At 44.2% G+C, this 25,476-nt stretch overlaps 1 protein-coding gene across 1 annotated transcript in view; it reads left to right on the top strand.

Moving 5' to 3' along the window:
• The window catches only part of St8sia1 (ST8 alpha-N-acetyl-neuraminide alpha-2,8-sialyltransferase 1), a 137,610-nt gene that overhangs the window by 48,818 nt on the left and 63,316 nt on the right, over positions 1–25,476 (top strand). The window contains exon 2 of the mRNA XM_013352808.2: positions 7,979–8,123. Coding sequence (XP_013208262.2) covers positions 7,979–8,123 — 145 coding nt within the window. The remainder of the gene's footprint in view (positions 1–7,978; positions 8,124–25,476) is intronic.

Below are 25,476 nucleotides of genomic sequence, written 5' to 3'. Positions count from 1 at the left end.
GAGCTTTGTCAGAAATGGTGGTCTCATGGCCTACGTGACCCCCTGCCTCAGTTTTCACGCTCGTGGCCTCACTGTGGCATCTCGAGGATACCATTTTAGAGGCTGGGATTCTAGTAATGACAAACTGCAGCTGAAACTTTTATAAACTGTTTATTTCTCTTGTTGTTGTTCTCTGTGTGTTTATGGGTGTACGTACAGAGGCCATAGGACAACTTCAGGTGTCATTCCTCATGCCCAGCCTTGTCTTCAGGTATCAGATCTCTCATTGGCCTGGACCGCACTGATAGGCTAGGCTGGCTAGCTAGTGGCCCTAGGGATCCACCTCTCTTTCTTCCTAGCACTGGATTGCAGGCGTGTACCACCATGCCTAGGTTTTCTGGAGCTTCTGTGGGTTGGGTCCAGGTCCTTGTGTTAGTAAGCAGGCATACCATGGATGAGACACACCCTGCCCCAGCCCTCCTTTTGCTTTTTTTTCCTTACAAAGGAAAACAGGTATTATTCATCACTCGAAGGAAGCATGAGGGAAAGAGAGGGAAACTAGTTTATCAAAAATTCCAAAAGCTGATGCATCTGTGTTTCCCCTCCATAGCTGTAAAGGTTGGACAGAGATGGAATACATGATTCAGCTCAGCAGTTCTTAGAGGCCACAGTGTCAGTACCTACCTGTTTTGTGTATTCTGGCAAATAGAATCCAGTTGCATCCTCCTGCCTTATAAAGCTGTGGCACCATTTCTGCCTAAAATGTGTCTGGCTCTTCCTTCATCCTGCCAGTGCTCTCAGGCCAAAGATCACGGCAGGAAACACTCCCTGGAACCTTGGATATAACTCAATGCTCTATTCTTTCTAAGCAACCACAGATGTCCCCTGAGCCTCTGGCTACATCTCTCTGCAGACATATGAAGGAACTTACCCGTTGGTTGGCTTTCTCCATTTTAAAAATAAATTTATTTTGTGTTTGAGGTTTATGGGATATATATACAGAGGATAAAATGTTTACTGCAGGGAAATAGATTAAAGTTTGTCATCTGATAACTACTTTTATTTCTGGTAAGAGCAGCTAAAATCTACCTAACACCCCCCCCCCCCCCCCCCCCAGATATCTCAGTTTTGTTCTTTCTAGTCCTCCAGACCGCTTAGTCTGCTGATCTTGAACATCCCATTCCTCATTTTGTGGATTGCTTCCTTTGCTGCTCTCTGACCCTTGAGCTATGCATCCCCACTGTTCTCCAGTTCCTCCCCCTTCACATACAAATGACATCATGCGCTACTTGTGCCTCTGTGCCTGGTTTATTTCACTTAACCTAATATCCTCCAGGTCCATGCAAGCCGCAAATGGCACGGTCCCCTTGTTAAGGCAGAATCTCATTCTGCTTCCTTCGTCCATCCATCTGTTGATGGCATCTAGATCGTTGCCATCCGTTAGCTACTGTGATTCACGCTGCAGTGAACCAGACTCTCTTTCTGAGGTGGCAACTTTCTCTCTTTTGAGTGCACACCCAGAAAGAGCACAGTTGAGTCATGTGCGAGTTTCATTTTTCGGTTTCTTTATGAAATCACCTTTCTCTCTCCCACAACGTTCCTATCAGCAGTGTGCTAGGGTCCCTTTTCTCCACGCCATCTCTAATATTTCTTGTTGTTTGCTCTTTGGAGACGACCATCTTCACAGGGGTCGGTTAGAACTCTTCGTGCTTTACCGTGTGTTTCCCTGGTGATAGGGGAAGCAATGTACCTTGTGACTGTTGTCTATTGTTTTGAATTTTGAAAACATTCACTATGTGTGTGAGATATTGAGAACCAGAGAGTGAGGCTGAGTGAGAGAGTGAGTGAGAGTGAGAATGAGAGAGAGAGAGAGAGAGAGAGAGAGAGAGAGAGAGAGAGAGAGAGAGAGAGAGAGAGAGAGAGAAAGAGAGAGAGAGAGAGAGAAGGGGAGAGAACTGTAGTGAGTCTGAGGGTCAGGCCAGAGTACAGCTTTGTTAGTTTTCTCCTTCACCCTTGTGTTTGAGGCAAGATCTCTCTCGTTTCTGTGGCTGCCCAGCATACGTCAGGATAGCTGGCTCTGAACTTCCATTTCATGCTGTCTCTGCATCTCATTTCATAGTGGAAAGATCAAATGTTTGCTGTCATGTTCAGCTTCAAAAAACAGAACAGACAAATCAACAAAACCTGGGTTCCAGGTATCAGACCCACGTCATAAAGCTTGGGTTCCAAGTATCAAACTCATGTCACAAAGCTTGCACAGCAAGCACCTTTACCCTGGAGCCCTCCTGGCCTTCTTTTCCATCTTTGCATCTTTTTGGGACAAGTGTCTGCTTGGGTCCTGCCTACGAGGTTGTTGGCTTTACTGCTATTGACCTGGGCTAATTCCTTATAAAGCTTGCATATTCGCTTACCAGACTTGTGCTTGGCTCATATTCTCTCTCTCTCTCTCTCTCTCTCTCTCTCTCTCTCTCTCTCTCTCTCTCTCTTGTAAGTTGCTTTTCCATTTTCTTGTTTGTTTCTTTGTTGTGCAGAGCTCTGAAGCTTGACATGGCCCCATTAGTTTATTTTTATGTTTGTAGCCTTAAGCTGACTTGCCCTCTTCTTATGTTTTCTGAAGGCAGGTCTGACTTTATTATTTTTTTAATCTACTTTTACATCTCAAGGGCTTACCACGATGTTGCCTAAGAATGAAAAATAAACTGTTATGAGTATTACTGCTGATACTTCTAATATTAGTGATTTGTGTTTTATTTTTATGTAGCTCAGGCTGACCTTAAAATTTCTTTTTTTTTCTTCTAAAAGAGATTTTATTTTTGTGCATGTATATGTCTCTCTTGTGTATATGTAGTACCTGAAAAAGGCATTGGATCCCTGGAACTGTTTCTTCCAGGCAGCTGGGCTTTGTCTGGAATGACTCTCACTGTTAACAAACACTGGCAGAGGGAGAAGCCTAGAGAATCTGTTCAGTTTCAGGAACTTCCTAAAGATGTTTTGAGTTGTTTATTTCCTGTTTATTTAAGGAGGGTCTCTGGAGTATTTCACTTGCCATCAGAATATGCTGGGTTTTTTTTTTCCTCTCTGTGAACATTCTGTCTTAAGAAGTTTTCCTCTAGGATGAGAGGTTTTACTTTCAGAGGAAACTGACCTTAAAATTTCTATTCTCCTGCCTCGGTCCCCCAAGTGCTGGATTTGCAGATTACACCTGGTTCAGCTGCTGCTTTCGATGCTGTGGCCTCGTAGCTGGTGATCTAGTTGAGCCCCTCCGGCCTGAAGAATGGGCATGGACCATGTCTCAGTGTGATCCCCTAACACCTCCATAGAACAGCACAACAGGAGGATGAGGAGGAATCGTGGGGAGAGAACATTGGAAAGGCGTGTAGAAAACTCTGCACTTCAGAGAGCAGTAGGACCAGTATGAGTTTGCTGGAGATGTAGGGTTTCTGGAAATACTTGTCCACAAGGAACTCCTACTTTCTGTCTAATTCTGCTTTCTCCCATAAAGGAATAATTGCCCCAAGTCCAGTGATGACGGAGGAAGAGAGGCAAACTTACTCCATGTCTCCCAGCACACATGCTAGTAATGCCAGAGAAATCATTCATCTGTCTGACAAACCTGTGTAACTCTTGGCTTGTATCATTGCTTTCATTGTCTGTACATTCAGGAAAATGTGACTGCCTGGATCTTTTTCCTATGTGTATTTTTTTTCTTTTTATGATTCAGAGAGGAAACAAATATGAACGTGATTTGTTAACTGTCAGGCCCCAGCCGGAAGAAGGTGCTCTTGTTCGACCATGGCAAGTTTTTCTTCTGCGTTTCTCATGGCACTTTAGGCTGAATCATGGTTTGTGGAGGTTAGAGGGGAGAGCTTCCATCCGGAAGGAAGGACCTAATGAGAGGTGGAAAGACTTGAGGGTGAAGTCATGCACCTCCATGGTGCCGCGTCTGTGGCCTGAGACAAACTGTGGGGAAAGTATCTCAAAGCTGCCCAGCTCCGTGGTGCGATGGGAACTGGATGGACATTCTGTCCAGAAGGCCTGAGCTGCATGGCAGGCATTGGGCCCATTTGTGCAAAGATTCCTTGAATAGAGAAAAGAGAAGCGGGCCTGTATGGTTCTGAGTGCTTTGCAAGCAGAGAGGAAACAGCCCAAACTTAGACTCACAGATCTGCATGTGTGTTTCTTCCTGTGGCCGAGACAAGTCTTGAAACCACATGCAGCTCATTTTTATAGACGTTAATTAAGCATAATGAGAATAACAATATTTCTTTTGTGATCTCTTAGAGTTATTTCTGAAGACAAAAGAGAGACATCGCCAGACCTGTAGCAGGGAACCCAAACATCAGGGCATTCTCACCAACGTTTAGATGCATGTCCGTGGAACTTCTGCCTATTTTAAGAGATTGTCTTAAACCGTATAAGTCATATGGTTAAAATATAGTGTCTAGGGTGCTCTTTTGACAAAATGTAGGGACAGCTCCTGATAAAACACAACCCCGGTCACGCTACCTTGTGGTAGAGAAGCACTAGTAAGAATTCAATGGTGAGCTAGTGTAGTGGTGAGCATCCCTAATCCCAGCATTCAGTATTCGGGAGGGTGATGAGTTTGAGACTGGTCTGGTCGACATACCAAGACCCTGTCTCAATGATGATAATGATGATGAAGTTGGATGAGAAAGGAGAGGGAGGTTCCTCTGGTAAATAAATGTTGGTGTAGCAGCAAAGCATGACAGAACAAAGGCTTTTGTCCTTAGCCCCTCCTTTGTCCTTTCCACATTGAAACCAGCACGAAGGGGAACCCAGCCAAGATCCAAGAGCAGGAGGGAACACCTAGCAGAGTGTAATGAGCTCAGAGGCCCATGGGGCTGAGTAGGCTGCCAGGCCTACAATCCCATGGCCTCCCTGGCCATGAGTGTCATTTCGTCAGCAAGGCTGCGCCATAAACAATAATGGCAATACCCGATATCATACTCCACATTCTACTAGGATAGCACAATGTCACATGACAGGGAACTTTTAGGAAATTCTCTTCTGGAAGAAAAAAGAATGTCAGTCTCTTAAGCTGGAAGCCCAGTGCCAAGGGCAGCCTCTAGTGTGGGCCTTCCTGCTGTGCCATGACGTGGCAGCGGACAGCATGTGGGGCAGCAGAAGCAGAAAAACAAAACCAAGTGATCTGAACTCCCTCCTGTGACAGTGGCCTTTATCACCCAAGCATAGACCCCATGACCTAGGCTGGTCCTCGGGGCCTGCTATCCGTCTTCAGTGCCACCCACTCTGACTTGGGCTCTTTCGTTCAATACAAGGGAGAAGTCAAGGAGCCATTGGGAATGCTATCCTAGTGAGGCTTAATCTTGGGGATAAGAGAGGCAGCACAAGAAATGGGGCCCTGCCATATGACAGAACCTTTCCCGGGGAGACACAGCTCACCCCAGCTAGGAAGTCCATGATAGATCAATGTACAGATACCACCAAAGTCCAGCTTAGTGGATCCTGAGCTTTATTAGGGTTGCTTAAAGGAGTGTGGGTGAGGGTTACACACAGGAGCAGAAATGACTCCAAGACAGCTGCACCACCAGAGGCCACCCCAGCATGGGCGACAGTTTACAAGAGCTGGAAACCCGAGACACTGTCTGCAGGTAGCTCACCAGGCTGGAGAGTGTCCTTTCCAAGTGACATAGTTGATCTAAACCTCTTTCAGGCAGCCAGGGTAGTTTCTGCTTCTTCCAGGCAGCTCGGCTTGTCTCAGAGTGACTCTCGGCATCGAGTCAGGGCCCTAGTGAATCTGCTCCGTTTCAGGGACTTCCTGGGACTGCTTTGAGATGCTCACCTTCCTTTTCGAGGAGCATCCCTGCAGGATGGGATGTTTTGGCTTCAGAGGAAATGGTTACGCTGCAGGCTCCTGTCATGACCTCCTAGTAAGGAAAGGTTAAAGTTTGTATTCAGATGTATTGACCTTTGACCTGAAGCTGGAGCAGGTGTGTACAGGTGCTCATTCTGCGTGACCTATGAAAGTGTTCATCAGCAACACTGGGAGGATGCGGGGCACTGGAAGCTGGGTAGTAAACAGAGCAAGACCACACTTGTTGACCAGGAACAGCCCAGTAGAGGAAGTGTGGCTCTTCTTGGTGTCACACTTCTCTCTGCCAATCTGATTACATGGGCAAATAAATTTTGACATAAATTTTGGAGACAACATTCAAACAGGCATTAGGGGTTTTGTGCTGCTTCATCTGAACATTTTTCTACACATTTTTTAAAAAGCTCTAAGGGTACTTCCCACTCCAACCCTCCAGTCAGGGGTTAAGCACGTGGCCCAGCTCACATACGGCATCATGTTGTTTTGATTTCTACCATTGCTGTGTTAAAATTGTCACAGGAGCAACTTATAGGAGGGAAGGCTTATTTTGGCTCATGGGTCCTGCTGAGGAGGGCATGTGATGGGAACATGAGGCAGCTGGTCATGTTGCCTTTGAGGTCAGGTCAGCAAGGAGAGGGTCTCCTACTCCAGCAGTTGTTAACTCCTTTTGAATACTGCTGAGGAGGGGCCTTCCAGAACATTCCAAGTGTTTGTTTTCCCGGACACGTGACCTTTTTTTTTTTTACCCCTTGAGCCTTCCCCTTCTTCTCTTCAACATGGAAAAAACTGTTGTACAGCAAGGAGTCACGATGGAGCTGAACAATTCCCCTTGGGGAAGCCAGATAGAACTAGTTCATTCCACTCAGACTCGTTGTTTATGGAATAGGAGGCTGTGGGATAATGTTCTTGTATACCGTACAGATTTGTCACTCATATTGCTTTAATAAAATGCTGATTGGCCAGTAGCCAGGCAGGAAGTATAGGTGTGGCAACCAGACAAGGAGAATTCTGGGAAGAGGAAAGGCAGAGATGCAGTTACCAGTCAGACACAGAGGAATCAAGAATGCCTTACTGAGAATAGGTACCAAGCCATGTGACTAAACATAGATAAAAATTATGGGTTAATTTAAGTTGTAAGAGCTGGTTAGTAATAAGCCTGAGCAATAGGCCAAACAGTTTGTAATTAATATAAGCCTCTGTGTGTTTATTTGGGACTGAATGGCTGTGGGTCAAGGTGGGTCATAAAAATCCATCTATAATAGGATCACCCAGATTTTAGTTATTCTTCTCTGGCAACGCACAAAATGTGCTTCAATAATTTCTTGGGTGTTGCTCTGTGCCATCATGCCTGCAATTTGTCTTCCTAAATGCTAGCTCCTTTACTCATTAAAGCTCAGTGGTTGATCAACCCCATAGAGCAGTGACATGCCTGGTACTGAAGAGCCAACAAGGGAATCATCTAAAGGCAGATTGCTGGGGCCAGGCAATCCCTCTAGAGGCCAGTATTTCAAACACAGTGGGAAAAGTGAGGTTGCGGCAAAGGTCACAGTGTTCAACCAAGTCAGTCCCCGACATCCAGAAGGCAGGTTACCTCACTATCTTCTGAGACTACACCATTTACTTTGTGCTTGTTTCTATCCAGAGGCCTGCTACAGAGTTCCCTGTGATCCTGTCCTCAGTTTGGGGGCATGGACCCTCTTTGGCCTAACCTGTTTCTCATTCATAGCCACCCTCTGCACTCTTCTTAACTACCCAATAGCTGGAAACGAGACACAGGTGTGTTTCTGCTGCCGCTAGCTAGCCCGCCATCCTCCAGAGCCAGCTCTTTATGGGATCTCCATAGTCTTTCTAGGATCCGGATGGCTGGACCAGCCAGTGCATCTCCAAGGATCATGCCTAGTTTTGCCTCTAGATATATTTCAACCACACCTGGGAGCTGGCATATTTTTCTGAAACATTTTGTAAGTAAAATATTACAGTCATGCCGTCCAGTGACTGGCAGTGCGAGTTAATCATAGCGTGATCACCGTGGAGACACTGTGGAGTGATTTGGCACTGGGCTGAGGCTGCATGTTCCTGTGGAGATGGCAAGTGCAGGAGTCGGCTGCTCGCTTAACCTGCTGTTCTTTTCTCTCTCTCTCCTAGGAAGCAAATGAAAGACTGTTGCGATCCGGCCCATCTCTTTGCTATGACGAAGACGAACTCCCCCATGGGGAAGAGCCTGTGGTATGATGGGGAGTTTCTATACTCGTTCACCATTGACAACTCCACCTATTCCCTCTTCCCCCAGGTGAGTGGAACCCATTGCATTGTGGTGCAGCTCCTGACCTTTCTCCCTAAAGGAAGGCTTTATGGGGGTCTGCTGCTCTTCATCTTCTCTTTTCTCATCTTAATTGTGCACATTTTTTTCTCACGTCTTTTTTATGTTTTCTGCTTTGATGCACAGGTGGAAGTAAGACATTAAGAGGAAAAACTTCATAGAGCTGCGGGTTTCCCTGTCATTTAGATTTCAGACATAAGAAACTGGGGCAAACAGTGGTCAGGGAGTGCTGGGATTCCAGTGCTGAGGTCGGCTGTGGGAGGATGGTGAGGATTTGAGATAAGAATGTTTACTTAGGATTGATGCTGCCACTGGGGAGTGGGGACCATACATCTTCTCTGAACTCTTGAGTGCTAACCCTACAGCTACATTCTTGCTCTGAAGTGGAGGAGTGGTGGGTACTGAGAGAAAGAATTCAGTCTGACCACTTTTGAAATGGTCGAAAACAGTGTTTGCTTACTTGGCGTTTCCCTGCTTGCTTTCCTGAACGTTGCAGTGAGATGATTTTCACTAACTAGTTTGAAAAAGACAGTTTTTTTTTTTAATTTTAAAGAACCCTTGGTGTTGGTTGGGGAGAGGTCTTTGGTGAAACAGGGAGAATTTGAGAAATTAATTTTGGTCTTCCCAGGTCTTCTGGGTGACTTCAGTTTGGCCAGATGATTGCGTGTAGAGGACCCATGTTCAGCCTTAGACAGCAGGACTCAGTTTCTGAGTAGTTCTGTGATGAACAGATCACAAGCTCATTCGCAGAGAAGACGGTCTTATCAGTTTGTCACATGGAATCCAGAGTCACAGGCTCTGCAAGGTGCGCCTGCACTGCTGGGAATATACCTGAGGGTCCTAAGTCAGCTTTCCACAGAGATACCTGCATCTCTGTCCATGCTGACCACGACACAGAGCCAACCTAGATGTTCCCTAGCAGAGGAATAGGTAAAGAGGATGTGGTACATAGACACAAAGAAAAATTATGCAGTTCTAAAGAAAAATGGAATCAGGACATTTATAAGAAAATGAATAGAACTGGAAATAATTATGTTAATTGAAATAAAACAAACTCAAAAAGTCTATATCACATGTTTTCTCTCAGGCAGAATCAAAACATGCATGTATGTGTGTGTATGTATGCATGTGTACATATGTGTGTGTTTGAGTGTGTGCATATGCGTGTATATATGTGTATTTGTGTGTACATATCTATGTGTGGTTGTGTGCGCGCATATGTGTGTATATGTGCATGTAGGTGTGTATATGTGCATGTGTACATATGTATGTGTGTGTATGTGTGTGTAGGACATGAAAGTAGAAGTGAGAGTATGAGAGGGAGGAAGGACTAGAGGAAGAGGGAAAGGGAAAAAGAAGAGGATGATGGGAAACACGTGGCATGAACACAGAGGGAAGAAATGTTTGAGGTATGGAGAGGACCAGAGAGGAGGACGGAGGGAAGATGGAGCAGGCTGGGGTACAAATCAGAACAAAGAATAATGAACTAAATGTATGAAAGTGTCACAGTGAAGCCTATGACTTTGTTATGCTAACCAAAAATTAATAAAGCCACAACAACAAAAAAAACCATCCTGTATTTATTGGATCACTCTTTGTTGTGTTAGATAATTGAATGGTTTTGGAAGGTCTGCTGTTTAAAGTAGGAAAAACCAACAACTACGAAATAGGGGGCTGCAGAGAGGGGGAGCAATTGTTGCTCTTGGAGAAAACCTGGCAGCTCACAATATCCGTGACTCCAGTTCCAGGGGATCCGACCTCTCTTCTGACCTCCTGGTGCATCAGGCATACATGGAGCACAATACATGCCCGCTGGCCAACACTCATATACATTAAAGAGATAGAAATGAGGAAGTATTGGCTGGGTGGACGACTCAGTGATGAAGAACATTTGCCCTCTAAGCATGGGGACACGAGTTCAAATTGCCATTGTCTGAATAAAAGCTGGTCGTGTCTGCTGTGTCTGCACTCTTGCATGGGGGTGGTATAAGAGCCGGGCCTATCTGCTGTGCCTGTACTCCTGCGTGGGGTGTGGTGTAAAAGCTGGGCCTGTCTGCTGTGCCTGTACTCCTACATGGAGTGGGACTGGAGACAGGTGGATCCCAGGAGTCATAGGCCAGCCAGCCTAGCTAACTCAGTGAGCTTCTGCTTCAGTGAGAAGCCCTACCTCAAGACAAGCAGGCAGAACATGGTAGAACATGACTTCCAAGGTCCTCTGTCCTCCACATGCGTGCTCATGGGAGCACTCATATGCATGTTCCACATACATGTACGGCACACTCTGCACACTGACACATATGCACATACACACATACATATGCACACGCATATACATGCTAGTAAACCAGGCTTTAATTCTGTCCCAATGTTCATGTGCTCTTGCGTTCCATTGTTTTTGGCTCTGGAGACTTCCTAATATCGAAGTAAGGTGTGGATTTAAATTTTGTCTATCTAAATGCCAACTAAATGCCTTGGGTAACTCCCCTGTCTCCCCTGAGACTCAGCTTTCTTCTCCGTATGATGGAGAGAGGAGTGTGGGTCCTGTCTATTCAGAATGGCAGTGGAGACCTAGTTTTCTCAAGCACGCTGGTGTGCACTGTAACCCCTAATTGCCAGTACTGATAGTTCTCTGACTCACGAGACCAGGAGTGTCAATCAGGACAATGTATGGAGATCACTCTGGGCATTTGGGGTGAAAAAGTAATTTGTCAGGGGATACACTAGAAGAAGGGGTGAAGCGTCAGCCAAGATGTTACTCCTGGAGTTGAGTTCCAGAGCTCGATATCAGTGCTCCAGGACCAGAACATTCTAGAATGATTGTCTTTTGTGTGATCATAGTTACCTCCAGAAGAAACAGTGGCCAGAAGATGGGTTCAGGACTTCCCTTCCTTCAGGTCTCATTCAGGTACAAGCAATGCAAAGATGAATTTCCATCTGAAGCATCTGATTCCTAGACGTAGGAGACAGGCAGCCTTTCACTCCCAAGATTCATCAAGGTGGTAAGGAAAGAGTGGTATCCAATGCGAGCTGATGCGTAAGATCCTCTGTGAAACTAGCGCTAGCCAGGCATGGTGGCACACACCTGCAGTCCCAGTGCACGGAGGCTTGAGGCAGGATGAGCCCACCTCGGATCATATTGAGGGCTACAGCACACTGGGCACATTTGATCTGAATTCATCTAAGCCTTTACTCTGTGAACAGATAGGATCTGATGCCGCACTGCCCGTGGCATAGAGGAGGAGACTCACTCTAAAGTGCAGGGTGAGTTCCAGGCCAGCCTGAGTTACACAGCAAGACATGGTTGTAAGACAAACAAAACAACAAAGAACAGATACTGATGAGCTAAATGAAGACAAGAAAAGAAACAATTGTCTTTAACAGTTAAGAAAAAAAAGCTAAAATCAACCAAAAAAAGGCTTTGGTAGTGGAGGGTTTCCAGATAGCGAGTGACCTTTACCTTCCTGGTAGGAAATGGATTGGAGGGAAAGAGATGATTAAAGAGAGACAAACGAGCCTGGCGCCGTATCTGACAGTCCAGGGACCAGGACGGAAGGAAGCATTTCCTTTTCTCTGTGCCCATCACCATCCCACAATAATAAAGGAAAACTGTGGTTTATGTAGGGACCAGAGGTCATTACATCACTACGTGTGCTTAATTGTGCAAAACGCACAATGAATAGATTTTTTTTTAAGGATGCCTGTGTATTTTCCTGTGAGATTCCGGAATGATGAGCACTCTGGAGGACCAGTAGCTTCCTGTGGATGCCCCTCCCCCATGTTTCTGGTCTGTTACAAGCAGACTAAGTTGCCAGCCAGGTGGTGCCCTTCGTTTGTGTTGCTCCTGGGAAGCAGGAAGAAAAACTGGCCAGCCCTTTCCCACTGTCTTCAGGCTAGTTTACATTCAGAGGCTCCATCCAGGGTGTGCCTGAGCTGCTCATGTCTCATGGCACACAGGAAGCACAGTGGAGTCAGAGCAGGAAGTGGTCAGGACAAGCTGTTGCCCCCAAAGACAAGAAACCCCTTACATAATCTACTTCTTCCATCTGAGACCATCTTCCATCATTCCAGAGCCTTCCAATAATCTACTCGAAATTTGAATCTATCCCTGGGTTAAAGCATTCATTAGGCCTCAGCCCCCACCATCTAACATTCTCTGGAAACAGCCAACACAGGGGTGCATCACTAACCCCCACTGCTTCTCAGTCCCATCAACTCGATAATCAAGATGCAGCATCAGACTGAATTCCAGTAAAGCCGTTCCCTGGTTTTCCCAGGTCACCCATTCAACTGTCACGTCCCCAACACTGCACATGCTTTAGCCACAATTCTTACCATTGCTATTCCTCTGCCACTTTTAATCATCATTTTATTGTTGCTGCCAAAATGCAATAGAAGAGAAAGGTGACCTGTTTGTTGGGGAGTTTTACCAGGTCCTCTTTAGGGCTGTGTCCATAGACAAGGACACTGGAGATTACTTGGGGATGTTACCCCAAACCTCTGTTATCATAGTCTGCCAATTCTTACCCTGATGTGGGAGTGTCATATATCAATCTGTTGATTTCATTGGTTAAGTAATAAACAAACTGCTTGGGCTCATAGCTTAGAACATAGGTGGGTGGAGTAAACAGAACAGAATGCTGGGAGGAAGAGGAAGTGAGCTCAGACTCCACAGCTCTGCTCTCGGGAGCAGATGCCTCAGAGAGACGCCATGCTCCCCGCTCCTGGGAAGATACACTCCCGGTAAGACCGGTGCTCACTAAGACCGGTGCTCACAGATTATTAGAGATGGGTTGATCGGGATATCAGAATTAGCCAGTAAGGGCTAGAGCTAAAGGGCCAAGCGGTGATTAAATGAACACAGTGTCCGTGTAATTATTTCGGGTAAAGCTAGCCGGGCACAGCCCCGCCGCTCCTATTACTACATTACCCAGACCTTCCACAATTTCCTGTAGCCTCATTATCAGCTGTATTAAATTCTGACATAGGCATAATAGCTCTCCATATAATTGCATATGTGCACATTGATGTTTCCTCTGAGCTCTCTCCTGGTTCCAGGATGGTGTGAGCTTTTGAGGGATGAGCTTTCTTCTTTGTAGTAGAGCGATGCTTCCCACATTATACTGATACCCGTTTCCATCTGCTCATTCTCCAGGATACCCTGTCCAGTTCCACTCAGGCTGAGCTTTAGGGGATCAAGAGCTCATGTAGCTGTGTCTGAATGGCTCTGTGAATGTATTTTGGTGAAATAACTGTTGAACATGGTTAGACACGAAGGCTGATTTTATCTTATTGGTTTATTTATTTTGCTGGAACTTTTAATAAGGCTTCTTGGATTCTGCTTTAAGTCTCTCAAAGATGGGAATGAGGCTAAGCAATTCCTGTCATCTGAGATGTTTGGATCATTAAACTTGCTGGTTTGGATTAAGAGGCGCCTAGATGAGGAAAGCACACCTCTGGGTGTGTCCGTGGCGGCATGCTCAGACAGCTCATTCGGTAGGTCCATCCTGAATATGTGTGGTGCCACCCAGTGTGGTGGAACTCCAGGTGGAACAGAAACAGGCGGAGAAGCCACTGGTGTAGGAATGCCCGCTGCTTTGTTTCCTGGCTACTGCATCGGCTCAGGTATACCACAGACTCCCCCCGTGGAAATGCTGTCTTTAACTCTTATCTATCTATCTATCTATCTATCTATCTATCTATCTATCTATCTATCTATCTATCTATCTATCTATCTATCATCTATCTATCATCTATAGTGTGTGTGCTTGTATGGTGTGTGTGTGTGTGTGTGTGTGTGTGTGTACAGAGGATAGTATGATAGCTGGGAAATGGCTCAGTCAGTAAAGTGCTCACTGTGCAAGCTTGAGGACTGGAGTTCAAATCCTCAGTGCCCATGTGAAAATCTGGATATAGTGGCATAATTTATAATTCCAGTGCTGGGGACGCAGAGACAGGTGGATCACTTAGAGCTCAGTGAGCCATCTGTCTAGCCAGGTTCTAGTGAGGGACCTCGTCTTAAGCCACAAGGTGGGTGACACCTGAGGCTGTCCTCTGGCTTCCATGCACGTGTATACCCCCACACCCACACAGGTACCACTCCGCACCCACAAGCTAGCCCCCACCCTAGGTTGGATTATCACTTTCCTTGTTAGTTAAGGATTTTCTATCCAACCTCCAAATTCTGTGGTTTTGGGAATTGAACCCAGGACCTAATGCTATAGTGTTCAAGCTATTTTCCCAACTTCAGGGCTGTCCTTTCTCAGCCTCCATGGTCCAACAATTGCAGGAATTACAATAAAATAAAATCTATTTGGAGTTAAAAATACATCCCTTAGGAGACGCATACATTTCTTTGGGCAAGAAAGGAACAAGAATGTTAAAAAACCACATTTGCTCTCATACAATCAGAAAAATATCCCCCTTGGTGCAATAAAAAATGTAGCTAGCTCCCTCTCTTCTGACGGAGGATAGCCACAGGGTGCAGGTCACAAATTAGACCAGTTTCCTCAGAGTGTCCGCAAAGCCACGTGCAGAGAGTGAGCACACTCCACCCACACCAGCTCCTCAGTTTAACCCCAACTCCCATTGTGCTCTCCCGAGACTGGTCAGGCTGTGTCTTTGGCCTCTGGGAAACCCAGGAGGACATTTCAGAATAGTTCCTGAAATCGGCCTTGTTGGAATGACAGTATACATTTCCCCTCTTCCTAGACCTGTGCTGAATGTAATTTTCTCAGCTCCTGGGTATTCCTGTGTCTCCTAGCAATTTCTTTTTCCTCCTAGTGAAATTTGTATGCTGATATAAATAGTGGTATTACTTAGTCACTTTTCAAAGACACGTTCTTTCAGCCGTAAAAACAAAGGGGACTGAGTTTATTGGGCACAGAGCATTGCCAGGCTGGCTTGATAACCTAATAGGTAGTTACTGATCTCAAGTAACAGGAACGTAGATGGTAAGTCGTTCAGGGGTGAGTCCTGGCTACTGTGCACCATCAGTATTCCAGGATTCTTTTGCTGAGTCATATCAGCTGATGGCCAAGGAGATACCTAAACCCTAACCCACCATAACACTAACCCTAACCCACCCTAACCTTGACCCTAACTTGGCTCCAGGATTCCAGCAGGAAGAAGGAGACTGAAGAGAAGTCCTGGCACACTCATGTTCTTGTGTCATTGGTCGGGACTAAGTCATATCCACCTGTCCAGCTGCAGAGAGACTTACATCTAATGATTTGAACTCCAGGACAACACGCTGCCTATGCCAGCCCATACGGTGTGCCTTGCTTCAGTCGCGTGTCTTAGCCTGTCCTTCAAACACGTCTGCACATTGTTGTTGTTCTTTCCACTTCATGGACGGAACTAAGAGTGAGAGGTGTCACTTGCCCATTCTGGTTTCCAGAGCTGGTGGGTAAAAAGCTGGAATATGAAACCTAGCCAGTACACCTTCAGAGGTTTTACAGGGGGCTAGGAAGATGGTAAAGTGTTTGCCATAAAAGCGTGTAGACCTGAGTTCAGTCCCCAGAACCGTGTAAAAGTTGGGCACGGCAGTTGTGCCTATAATCCCAGCACCCGGGAAGCATGAAGAGCCCTGGAGTGTCACAGCCAGTCTGACCTAATGGGTAAGCTTCAGATTCAGGGAAAGACCTTCCAAAGACAACAGTAGAGAGTGATTTAACAAGACTTAGGATGTCTTCATCTGACCTCCACATCTGTACACACACACACACGAAACTGTATACGTGTGTGCACGTAAAATCCTTCTAGCATTGTATTGTTTACGTATTTTACTTTAGAAAAGTGATCTCCAGTAGGTGAGTTCTTCCCTATTAGTGACCTTGAAACTATTTTAAAGAGTTTCACTTTCCTTACCTCGGAACAGCTGCAGCCTTTTGTTTGCCACTATTCAGGAGAAACCCGAAAGTGTCGAATTAGAGACTATGGGTCCTGCACTCTACAGTGTCTCTCTCTGGCTTTGCGTGCCCCAGTCACCCATTTTGAAGAGCAACAAGAGCAACTTTATTGTTTTAATATTTATAAAAGAGAAATCCAGGTCACCGGAAGGAGCCAGACATTTTCTGCATATAACTTCCTTGAAGAATCTAGACTATTCCTCCATTACCACCGAGTAACTTGGGCAGTTTACCCTGCTGTTTTTGGTTGAATGCCAGCATCGCAGAACATTATAGGTGATGCAGCATAAATATCCAGGTCCACTCTTGGCCTTTTTCTGATATCATTTTTGATTCTATATAATTTATATCAACTATGTCCAACCTGGTTTCATAATTTATAAGATGGAACGGGTTACTCTGGTCTTATTTAAATTTTAGCAGTATTTTCAGATACAGTGTCAAAACACAGTTATAGATATAAAAGTGCTTCGCAATGATTTCTCCAAGGAAGTCAATGATATTATTATCATTATTTTTGATATTATTTATCATTATTTATTTTATTTTGTTTTTAGACAGGGTCTCATGTGGTCTAGGCTTTGGAAGAACGCTTAAAGAAATCCCACACTAGCTCAAAATTGAGAAATAGATGGTAATTTATTTAGGGGTAGACTCACAAGTCAGAATCGTCTGCTTGAATAGAGATCAGAAACAGAATCCTACAACCCAAAAGGAGAGGTACCAAAAAGAGACCATACTCATGCTCTGCGTCGGCATACATAGTATAAGAGGCCACACCCCAGTGGGCAGGTAACCATTGGCTGTAAGACTTCCTACAGCACTAGGCTGGCTTCCAACTCACTCTATAGCCAAAGATGCCCCTGAACTCCTGATCCTCCTTCCTCTGCCTCATAAATATTGGGATTACAGGTATAGACAGCCATACCCAGTTTATCCAGTGCTGGGGATTAAAGCCATGGCATCATGCGTGCTAGGTGGGTAATTCCATCAACCTAACCACATCCCTGGCCACTATATGTTCTTATCTGTCAAAGCATTAGTGGACTTGAGCCTTTCCTGGAAATTTTGGTGTTTCCAGGAGAAGCTCCCCACCAGTCAAGGGCTGAAACCAGCCTCCCAAGGCAGTAAAAGAAATGAATAGGCTGAGTGTAGGGTCCAGGGGGATGTAGAGTATTGATAAAAAGATTTTTGATAAAGCATTGATAAAACGATAAAAGGATTCTGCAGCGTGTACATCTGTGCCATTATATTTGGAGAAGAGGATGCAGTGTGGAGGGAATTGCTCATTTCCATTAATTAAGATTGAGTTGTAGTGGATTGCTGTCCGTAATTCTCCGAAGCCCTCTGCTATTAAGAAGATGGACAGGTGGACCCTCCCAGGACTGCTGAGTATTTGCTGACTTTGTTTGTAATTTTAATATTAAACATTTTAGTCATGCATGGTTTTGCCTGCATGGATGCTTGGGCAGCCCTGAACCTGATCCTGTGAAGGACAGGAGAGAATGTGTGATCCCTGGAACTGGAGTTAGAAGCAGTTCTCAGCCACCATGTGGGTGCTAGGACTCAAACGTCAGACCTCAGCACCATTCTGGGGTTATCGCTGTAAGGTAGAACCACGGCCCACAGCCCCCAAGGGTCAGTTTCCCCAGATCACATGTGAGACAGCACCATGCTCTTGTCACAGGCTCTGGACTCCTGAAAGAATTCAAGTTGTCTGTGGAAATTGATAATGCAGTCCCTCAAAGCGGTAGAGTTTTCCAGATAAGAACATCAGCTTTTATTCTCTCTGTGTCTAACTCTATGGAACCTGACTACCTAGAGAAACTGTTAGTGCATTATCTTGGCAGCCTGTTAGAAAATGGTTCTTTGGATGTATTGGAAGAGTTTAGGATGGAAAGTGCTTTTTAAGGACATTAAATTGAAAATGAATAGTTTTTTTTAAAAAAATATAAAATTTTGATTTCTCATGAATCTAAACTCAGGGTTTTCAGACATTTGATTATTAAGGTTAGAAACATATTGAGGTCAAGGTGATTGTAATTAAATCTGATAGTATTTTTCCTGGGGTAGCGAGCTATTAATAAAGCAGTGGCCAACTCACTCTTTTCATAATGGCATAATTACTAGTGAGAAGAACAGAACCTTTTGTGGCTTAATCATCTCTTAAAGGGCCCTGTCTCTTAATGATATTATGCCATAATTAAATTTCAACCTGGGATTTGGAAGGAACGTTCAATCTGCAGAACTTAAGGACACTTTTTATATTCACTAAAAAGTTTTCATCATTAACTTAGATTAGCTTCCTAATAATAAGGAATCTTTGCTCAGAATCCTCCAAACATTCTTTGTCGATCTTCTTATATCAGATCTGGCCTCCTCTCTGGTCCATTTTCTAAGTTGCTGCCCTGCCCGAGTTACGTTTCTTAAAGTGTAAGTTGAGATTCTGCCTGCCTGCGATTCAGCTCTCAGCTAGAGTCCCATTTGTTTTAGGACAAAGACCAACTCCTTAGTGCCTGCCACATCCTTCTCATCTGTGTCTTCTGGGTCTCTAGGATCAGTTTGCACAGGACCTGTCTTTATACTCACTTACTGGTCTTCATAAATACCATGTGCGCTCTCCTGGTTGACCGAGATCCCCACACATAGTCCCCTTTCCTGGAAGCCCCGGGCCTCTTCTTTCTTAATGTATGTTTATCTTTTAAATTCTATTTGAATTTTGTGTGTGTGTGGGGGGGGGCTGCCTCACTGCATGAGTTGACTCTTATTTGATTCGGGGTCCTTTCTCCACTTCCCTGGAAAGTTCCTACAGAGGCTATTCAGTTGGTGGTGCTAAAGACCTGCAGTATCCTTGAACATAACATTGTGCCTAGAATAATAGAGACTTAATAAATTTTAGCAGAATGAATGAATCAATGAATTGAGTTAGATCTCTAGCTTTTTCCCCACAAATACATTACCATCCATCTGACAGTTTTTTCATTTGAAACACATTGAACAAGCTCAGAATCTAGTTAGTATCTCTCGTGTGTTCAGTTTTCCACATTTTGCCCGTTAGTTATCTGTGCATGCTTGCCTGGCACCCCCAGCGTTCTGCACGTCCTGTTTGGTTGCTTTGCCAAGGTCTCTTTTGCACCAGGCGGCTTCTCACTCACTGGCTGCTTCCTGCTACTCCTCTGCTCTGTGCTGCTGTATAGAGACTTGGGGTTCATTATCAGAGTGGAGGGGACATCTCTACACTGGAAGAAGTATGTTTGGGGACTCCCAACCTTAAGCCTTAGGGAAAAGAATGTGGGTATTGTCAGTTGGGTTGCAACGAGTCCCTTTCTTTACTGTGTGTGTTTTCCTGTTGCTCAAATACCTATAAGAAGCAACACAAGGAGGAAGGACATGGTATGGATTGCAGTTTGAGGATACTATTCATCATGACCAGGAAGGCATGGAGGACTTGGGGCTGTGGCCACAGTGGCAGGAGTGGCAGGCGGTTTGCTCACTTGTTTTTGGACCAGCAAAACAGAGAAAGGTGAACTGCAAGTGAGGCTGCCCCAGTTGTGACTTTTTTCTGCTAATCTCCGCCCTACTAAAGTCTCTGCCACCTCCCCAAACAGAGCTTCCGGGAGAACATAATCCCATGAGAGGACGCTTTCCATGCGAGCTTGATTGAACACTGTTGCTCCATGTCACTCCTGTGTGCTCATACATCAGATCTCAGGTGTTGTGAGACATTTAATCTTGTGAGACACAGAGAGGGAGAAATGACTGTTTTGTCAGAAGATTTATATCTCCAGACGGAGTTGTCGGTGTGGCTTGACTCTGTCCATCTTCCAATCAGACTGACATCGCAGAAAGCGTGTCGGGCAGGGCACTGAGAGCCCGGGCCCAGTCCTCAGTTTTTGTTCAGGTCTAAGTCTTGGTGCTCAGTCTTAATTCAGTCTTACATTCTTTGGGCATTCTGGACCTATTTCCCCACAAATTACATGAGTGGGATTCATGTTTTTAAATTAACATACAGCCTGCTTGTTTTCAAGTTATCTTGGCTCAGCTGTGGAGGGAAATATCTTCGTTGTGAAGCCCTCTGGAGCCAATATGTTTAGGAAGCAGGCCAGTAGGTACAGCTTCTCGGCAACCTGTTGCCAGAGACTGTCACAATTTTTCAACTCCTGGGAACTTGAATCCCTGAAAGGGCTTCAGCCAGGTTATACTGGAGGCTGGGTGTGCAAGGAGTAGAACAGTAGCTCTTTGACCTCAATGATTTTTCTGGGATTAATAAACACAACTTTAAGCAATCCCCTAAAGTTACATTTTCAGATTGTGATCGTGTGTTAAGGAAATGGACCTACAGAGGTACCTGGGGCTCTTCAGTTCTCAAGAGTCAGCCAGTCATAGGTCAAAGCTTAAGTCAGTTACAGCCATTAGCTTCAGAAGGCATCAGGCAGCTCTATGGCTGGCCTTTTGTTTGAGAAACAAACAGAAGCAGTGAAGAATTGGAAAGACAAAGGTTGAGGGTCGGGAAGCCTTGGGGCAAAGGCCACTGCACTGCACTAATGAAAGCAGAGAGCCCCTGCTACCCATCACTGCCATGTATCTGGAAAGAACATACTAGTGGAAATGGAAAATTTCTGTCTTGGATTATGCTGTATCACAGGACTCTTGATAGATAAGAAATACCTTTTTACTTTGCCAGATGGGTGTCAGAAAATTAGTGAACTCTAGGAGGGTCTAGAGGGCTAAGGGGTGGGAAGGCAGGGTAAGAGGACAGCTTAGGAAAAAAATGACAAAACGCAATATGTTCTCAGAGCAATGTATCTTCATTGCATCTTCCTAGTTTAGTCATTAAAAATGAATTTATGTGTGTACCTGTGCATGTGTGCACGCAGGTGTGTGTAACCATTTGTGTTCAGGTGTTCTCAGAGAGCAGAAGAGGCCTTCAGATGCCCTGGAGCTGGAGTTACAGGTGGTTGGTGGGTTATGAGCTGCTGGGTGCTGGGAACAAAACCAGGTCCTCTGGAAGAGCAGCAAGCTCTCTTAACCCCTGAGCTTATTTTGCCAGCCCTTTATTTAATAATTTTAATAAGTATATGTAATTTCTCAAACTTATTTTCATTTGATAAATGAGGAGAGGCCAAGAGAGGAGTAGCTGCCTCTAAGTTACCTATGGAACTGAGGTACCTAAGTTACCTATGGTTCACTTCTCTGCTGTCATGCTTAACGTGCATATCCATGGCATCTAGAGGATGGCTGTAGAATATTTGTCTATATCCATGAATACATATAGAGTTTATGGAGTGTCTGCCTGCGAAGTTTTCTTCAATGAAGTCATGCTTGAAAAGTGGTGAGAAGGAAACTGGCCAGCCCCAAACTTGACAGCTTCTTGTGGGCTTGGTATCATGTATATTATACCCAAAAAGATGGTTCTACCTCAAAAATTATGCTGCCAGTGAGTTCTTTTTTTCTCGTAGAATTGGATAAAGGATGTATGAGCAGAAGGGTCCCTTTAGGCCACAGCCACCAAAATAGCCAAGGTTTATTTTCCTCAAGTTCTAGTTGACAAGAAGAGGGAAATTTCGGCATCTTTAAGAAATCCAAACACAGAGAGACAGCCCCCTCCCTGACATCCAGACACACAGAGTACACACCTTTCCTCACTTCCTGTACAGAGCGACCACCCTCCCTCAGAGAAAGTCAGCTGATAAAGATATGAATAATTTGCATTGATATGAATCTTGGTTTACTGATACTAATTTAAGGTCAATCTTGTTATATGTATATTTCTGCTTTTGATTAAGGTATTGTGATTGTGTAGTTCATTTAAAAATGTAATGTATAATTAGGAAATATAGGTTGTTAATGGATAATCATCGATAATAGTCAAGCTTATGGTCATGTTAGTTAGATTCTCTAGATATATAGAGATATATTTCAGTTAGATAGGCATTCTTCATATCTTTCAAAGACTATAGAATATGGCATTTAAAATGTTATAATAACTTAGGGCTTTTTATGACAATGAGACACGTCTGCTCCTGGCAGCACCAATCTACTTCAAGAGAAAGATGGACATTGAAGAGGCTCCTTATGGAGTTGGTTAGCCATTTGGGCAAGAAACTGCTCTTGCCTGGACTGTTGCATAAACTGGACATGAAGAACCTGTAGAGAGAGGACTGCTGAACTTGTCAAAAGGTGAGATGATCCTTCGGGGTTCCTGATTCATAAAAGAGTCTGTGAGACATTCTGTAGGATACAGAAGAAAGTGACTGAACTGTCTTTGGAATTTCCTGCTTCATGGAAATGTCTGCTAAATACTATGGATCTGTAGGCTGAAGCTGGATGCCCCAATGGTACAAAATTACTTTGATGACTGTCCAGGCAACAAGATGTCTCTGTCATTTCTAGAGTTTTGGAAGCTGCTTAAAATGTATTTCATGTTTACTTAGATAATATTATATCCTTCTGAAGTCTTTGATAGAGTTGAAGAATAGATAGGTAGTTATAGTTTTCCTTTGTTATGATAAAAGATAAAATAGATCTAAATATTGTAACTGTAGTTCTTATTTGATACCTGTTTTGTTATATGTAATTTTACTATGTTAAAGTGAAAGCCTTTCTTTTTTTGTTTAAACAAAAAAGGGGAAATGGTGTAGGAGGTCCTTCTGTATTTGTATTGCTTTCATTGGTTGAATGAAGAAACTGCCTTGGCCTTTTGATAGGGCAGAATTTAGATAGGTGGAGTAGACCAAACAGGATCCTGGGAAGAAGGGCAATGTGGCAGATGCCATGAATCTCCTGCCTGAGACAGACATAAGTTAGAATCTTGCCAGTAAGTCATAGTCATGTGGTGATATACAGATTTAATAGAAATGGGTTAATCAAGATGTGAGAATTAGCCAATAAGAGGCTAGAGCTAATGAGCCAGGCAGTGTTTAAATGAATACAGTTTCTGTGTGATTATTTCGGGTATAAGCTAGCTGGGCGGCAGAACACAGCCCGCCACTCCACTTATTACAGTCAGCCTCTGCTGTAAGAGACATAGTGTAAAGAAGATCAAATACATGTGCATAGGGCCAAAAAAATAGAAAAATGGACATTCTCGTGACTTTATAACTTCATTTCCACTTACTGGTTATGGTTCTCTACCCAGCACACGCATGCATTCAGTGTGCTTATAACCTCTAAAGACAGGAGCCCATCCCCCCTCCAATCTTTCTGAGTTTGTTGAGAGTCTCAAACTATATCCAAGGCTAGCCTGAAATTTACTCTGCAGCTCACGATGGCTTCATCTTTCAACCATCCTCCCAAATTAGCCTCCCAGGTTCTAGGCTGACCCATGTTCAACTGTGAGAGTTCTTAAGTAAACCATATTGTCATGAGAGCAGAGCACAATGGCACATGTGTACGGGGATGCCAAGATGAAACCCCTGCTTTATATGTTATCCTGAAAACCCAATGAAGAGAAAAAGAGTAGATAAGCGTGCCTGTTTATAGGAATACAGCATCTGAAACATTTTAAAATTTAAATCAATGTTTTTATTTTGGGTTAGAAATAGTAGATAAGTTTATTTAAATAAATGGATTTGGTTTCTCAAAATGTAACATTTTAGGTAAAATATTTAGGAAACAAATACAAATCAAGTATATTAGAAAAATACACTAGCAATTGAGTAAGCTGACTGTATTTTTATAATTGTGCATGTGTATGTGTGAATCTTTTTGTGTGTGCATGTGTGTGTGAGGTATGTGTATATGTGTGTCTGGTGTGTGTCCGCATGTGTGTAAGTATAGAAACCAGAAGCAGCTGTCAGGCATGTCTTTCTCACACTCTGCTTTAGTCCCTTAACACGGGATCTCTTCCTTGAACCTGAAGTTTTGGCAAGCCCCTTGTCTTTGCCTGCCATGGTCTGGGCGATCAGCATGTAAGACTCTGCCTAGCTGATTTTCGCTGTTGTTTTTGTTTGTTTCACATGGGCACTGGAGATTAGATGGTGAGTTATGGGCTAGGATTTCCTTCTATATCAGTGGTTCTCAACCAGAGTCAAGTATCTGATATCCTGCCTGTCAGATATTTTCATTATGATTCATAACACCAGCAAAATTACAGTTATGAAGTAGCAACAAAAATAATGTTATGGTTGAGCGTCACCACAACATGAGGAACTGTATTTAAGGGTCTTAGTGCGAGGGTGGTTGAGATCCACTTCTCTAGATGCTGATTCCGGGCTGTGACCAAGTCAGGATTTGACTCAGCCCTGTTGGAATCCAAATCTTTGGCTTTACCTGTTTATGTGGCCTTACCTTTCCCCTCTGATTAATACTCTCTAAAATGATAGGGTGCAATAAAGTCTCTCCTGTTATAATAAGATCTGGGGAAGCTCATTGAATTTTACATGTAGAAATAGATGAATACTTTACCAATGCAACCCAAGAAAGCCTGATGAGGAAGTTGAGGCAGCAATAGTCTTTCCTGTAAACCCAACTGTCTCTAAGGACGTCTCTGAACAAAATGATTGGACCAGCGCTCAAGGTCATAGCAGCAGGAGAAATACTGTGTGGATTGGGTTAATGAATGTATTTTTTAAAGGGGTCTTGAAGAGGCCTTGGCCTTGTGATTTCTGCAAAACTTTTCAAACTTTATTGTCTATATCAAAGCGAGAATAGACTTAACTGATAGCCACCCTTCATTGCTGCCATAATTGGCAACAATTCCAGTCAAAGGTCTCTTTGTTGTCAGTGAAACTTGCGATTTTCCTGCCTCAACCACCAAAGGGCTAGGCACCCCATCATCAGTCAGAGGTGCCAAACATGACAGAAAATCTTCAGCATTAAGAAACTGGTTAAATTGTGAATGGCTATTGCAGTTGAATAACCTGATGGTATAATGAAATGGAAAGAGACCCAGCATACACTGTTAAGCCTTCAAGGCAGAATGCACAAGGGCTGGGGGACCACAGGGAGTCAAGATTGAATATTAACATTTTTCTCAACAGAAATAAAAGGAACTTTTCAGAACCCCTGTGGAACTTTTTTGCCCCATAGAATCCTGGGTTTATCTTTTTCTAACTACCCTCCAAAGGGTTCTCTAATTTTGTTTGAGCTCCAGAAGGAAAAGGGGATTTTCTCAGTGACAGTCAAAAAGTCCCCTAAAACACGAATATTCCTGTACTTTTTTGAGTAGCTTTGGTCTGATCACGAGCAGCACTCTCTGAGTCACCGAGTCTGCTGTAGTCTTGCAGTTCTAGAGAAGCCCATGCAAACCACATCTGTCCTCCAGATGAGCTTCATCTGGCTGCTACCGTGTGGAAAGACCATGTGAAGCACCTGCCAACATTTTGTGTATATCTGTACCTGACCATGTTTGTGTGAATGTATAGTTCTTTGGGTGCTTTACATCTTGGTGTGTGCATTGAGGGGCAGTGATTGAG

This window comes from Microtus ochrogaster (assembly GCF_000317375.1).
Source record: "Microtus ochrogaster isolate Prairie Vole_2 chromosome 14 unlocalized genomic scaffold, MicOch1.0 chr14_random_2, whole genome shotgun sequence".
NCBI lineage: Eukaryota > Metazoa > Chordata > Mammalia > Rodentia > Cricetidae > Microtus > Microtus ochrogaster.
Note: the sequence above shows the minus strand (reverse complement) of the source record. Positions and strands in the feature narration are given on the sequence as shown.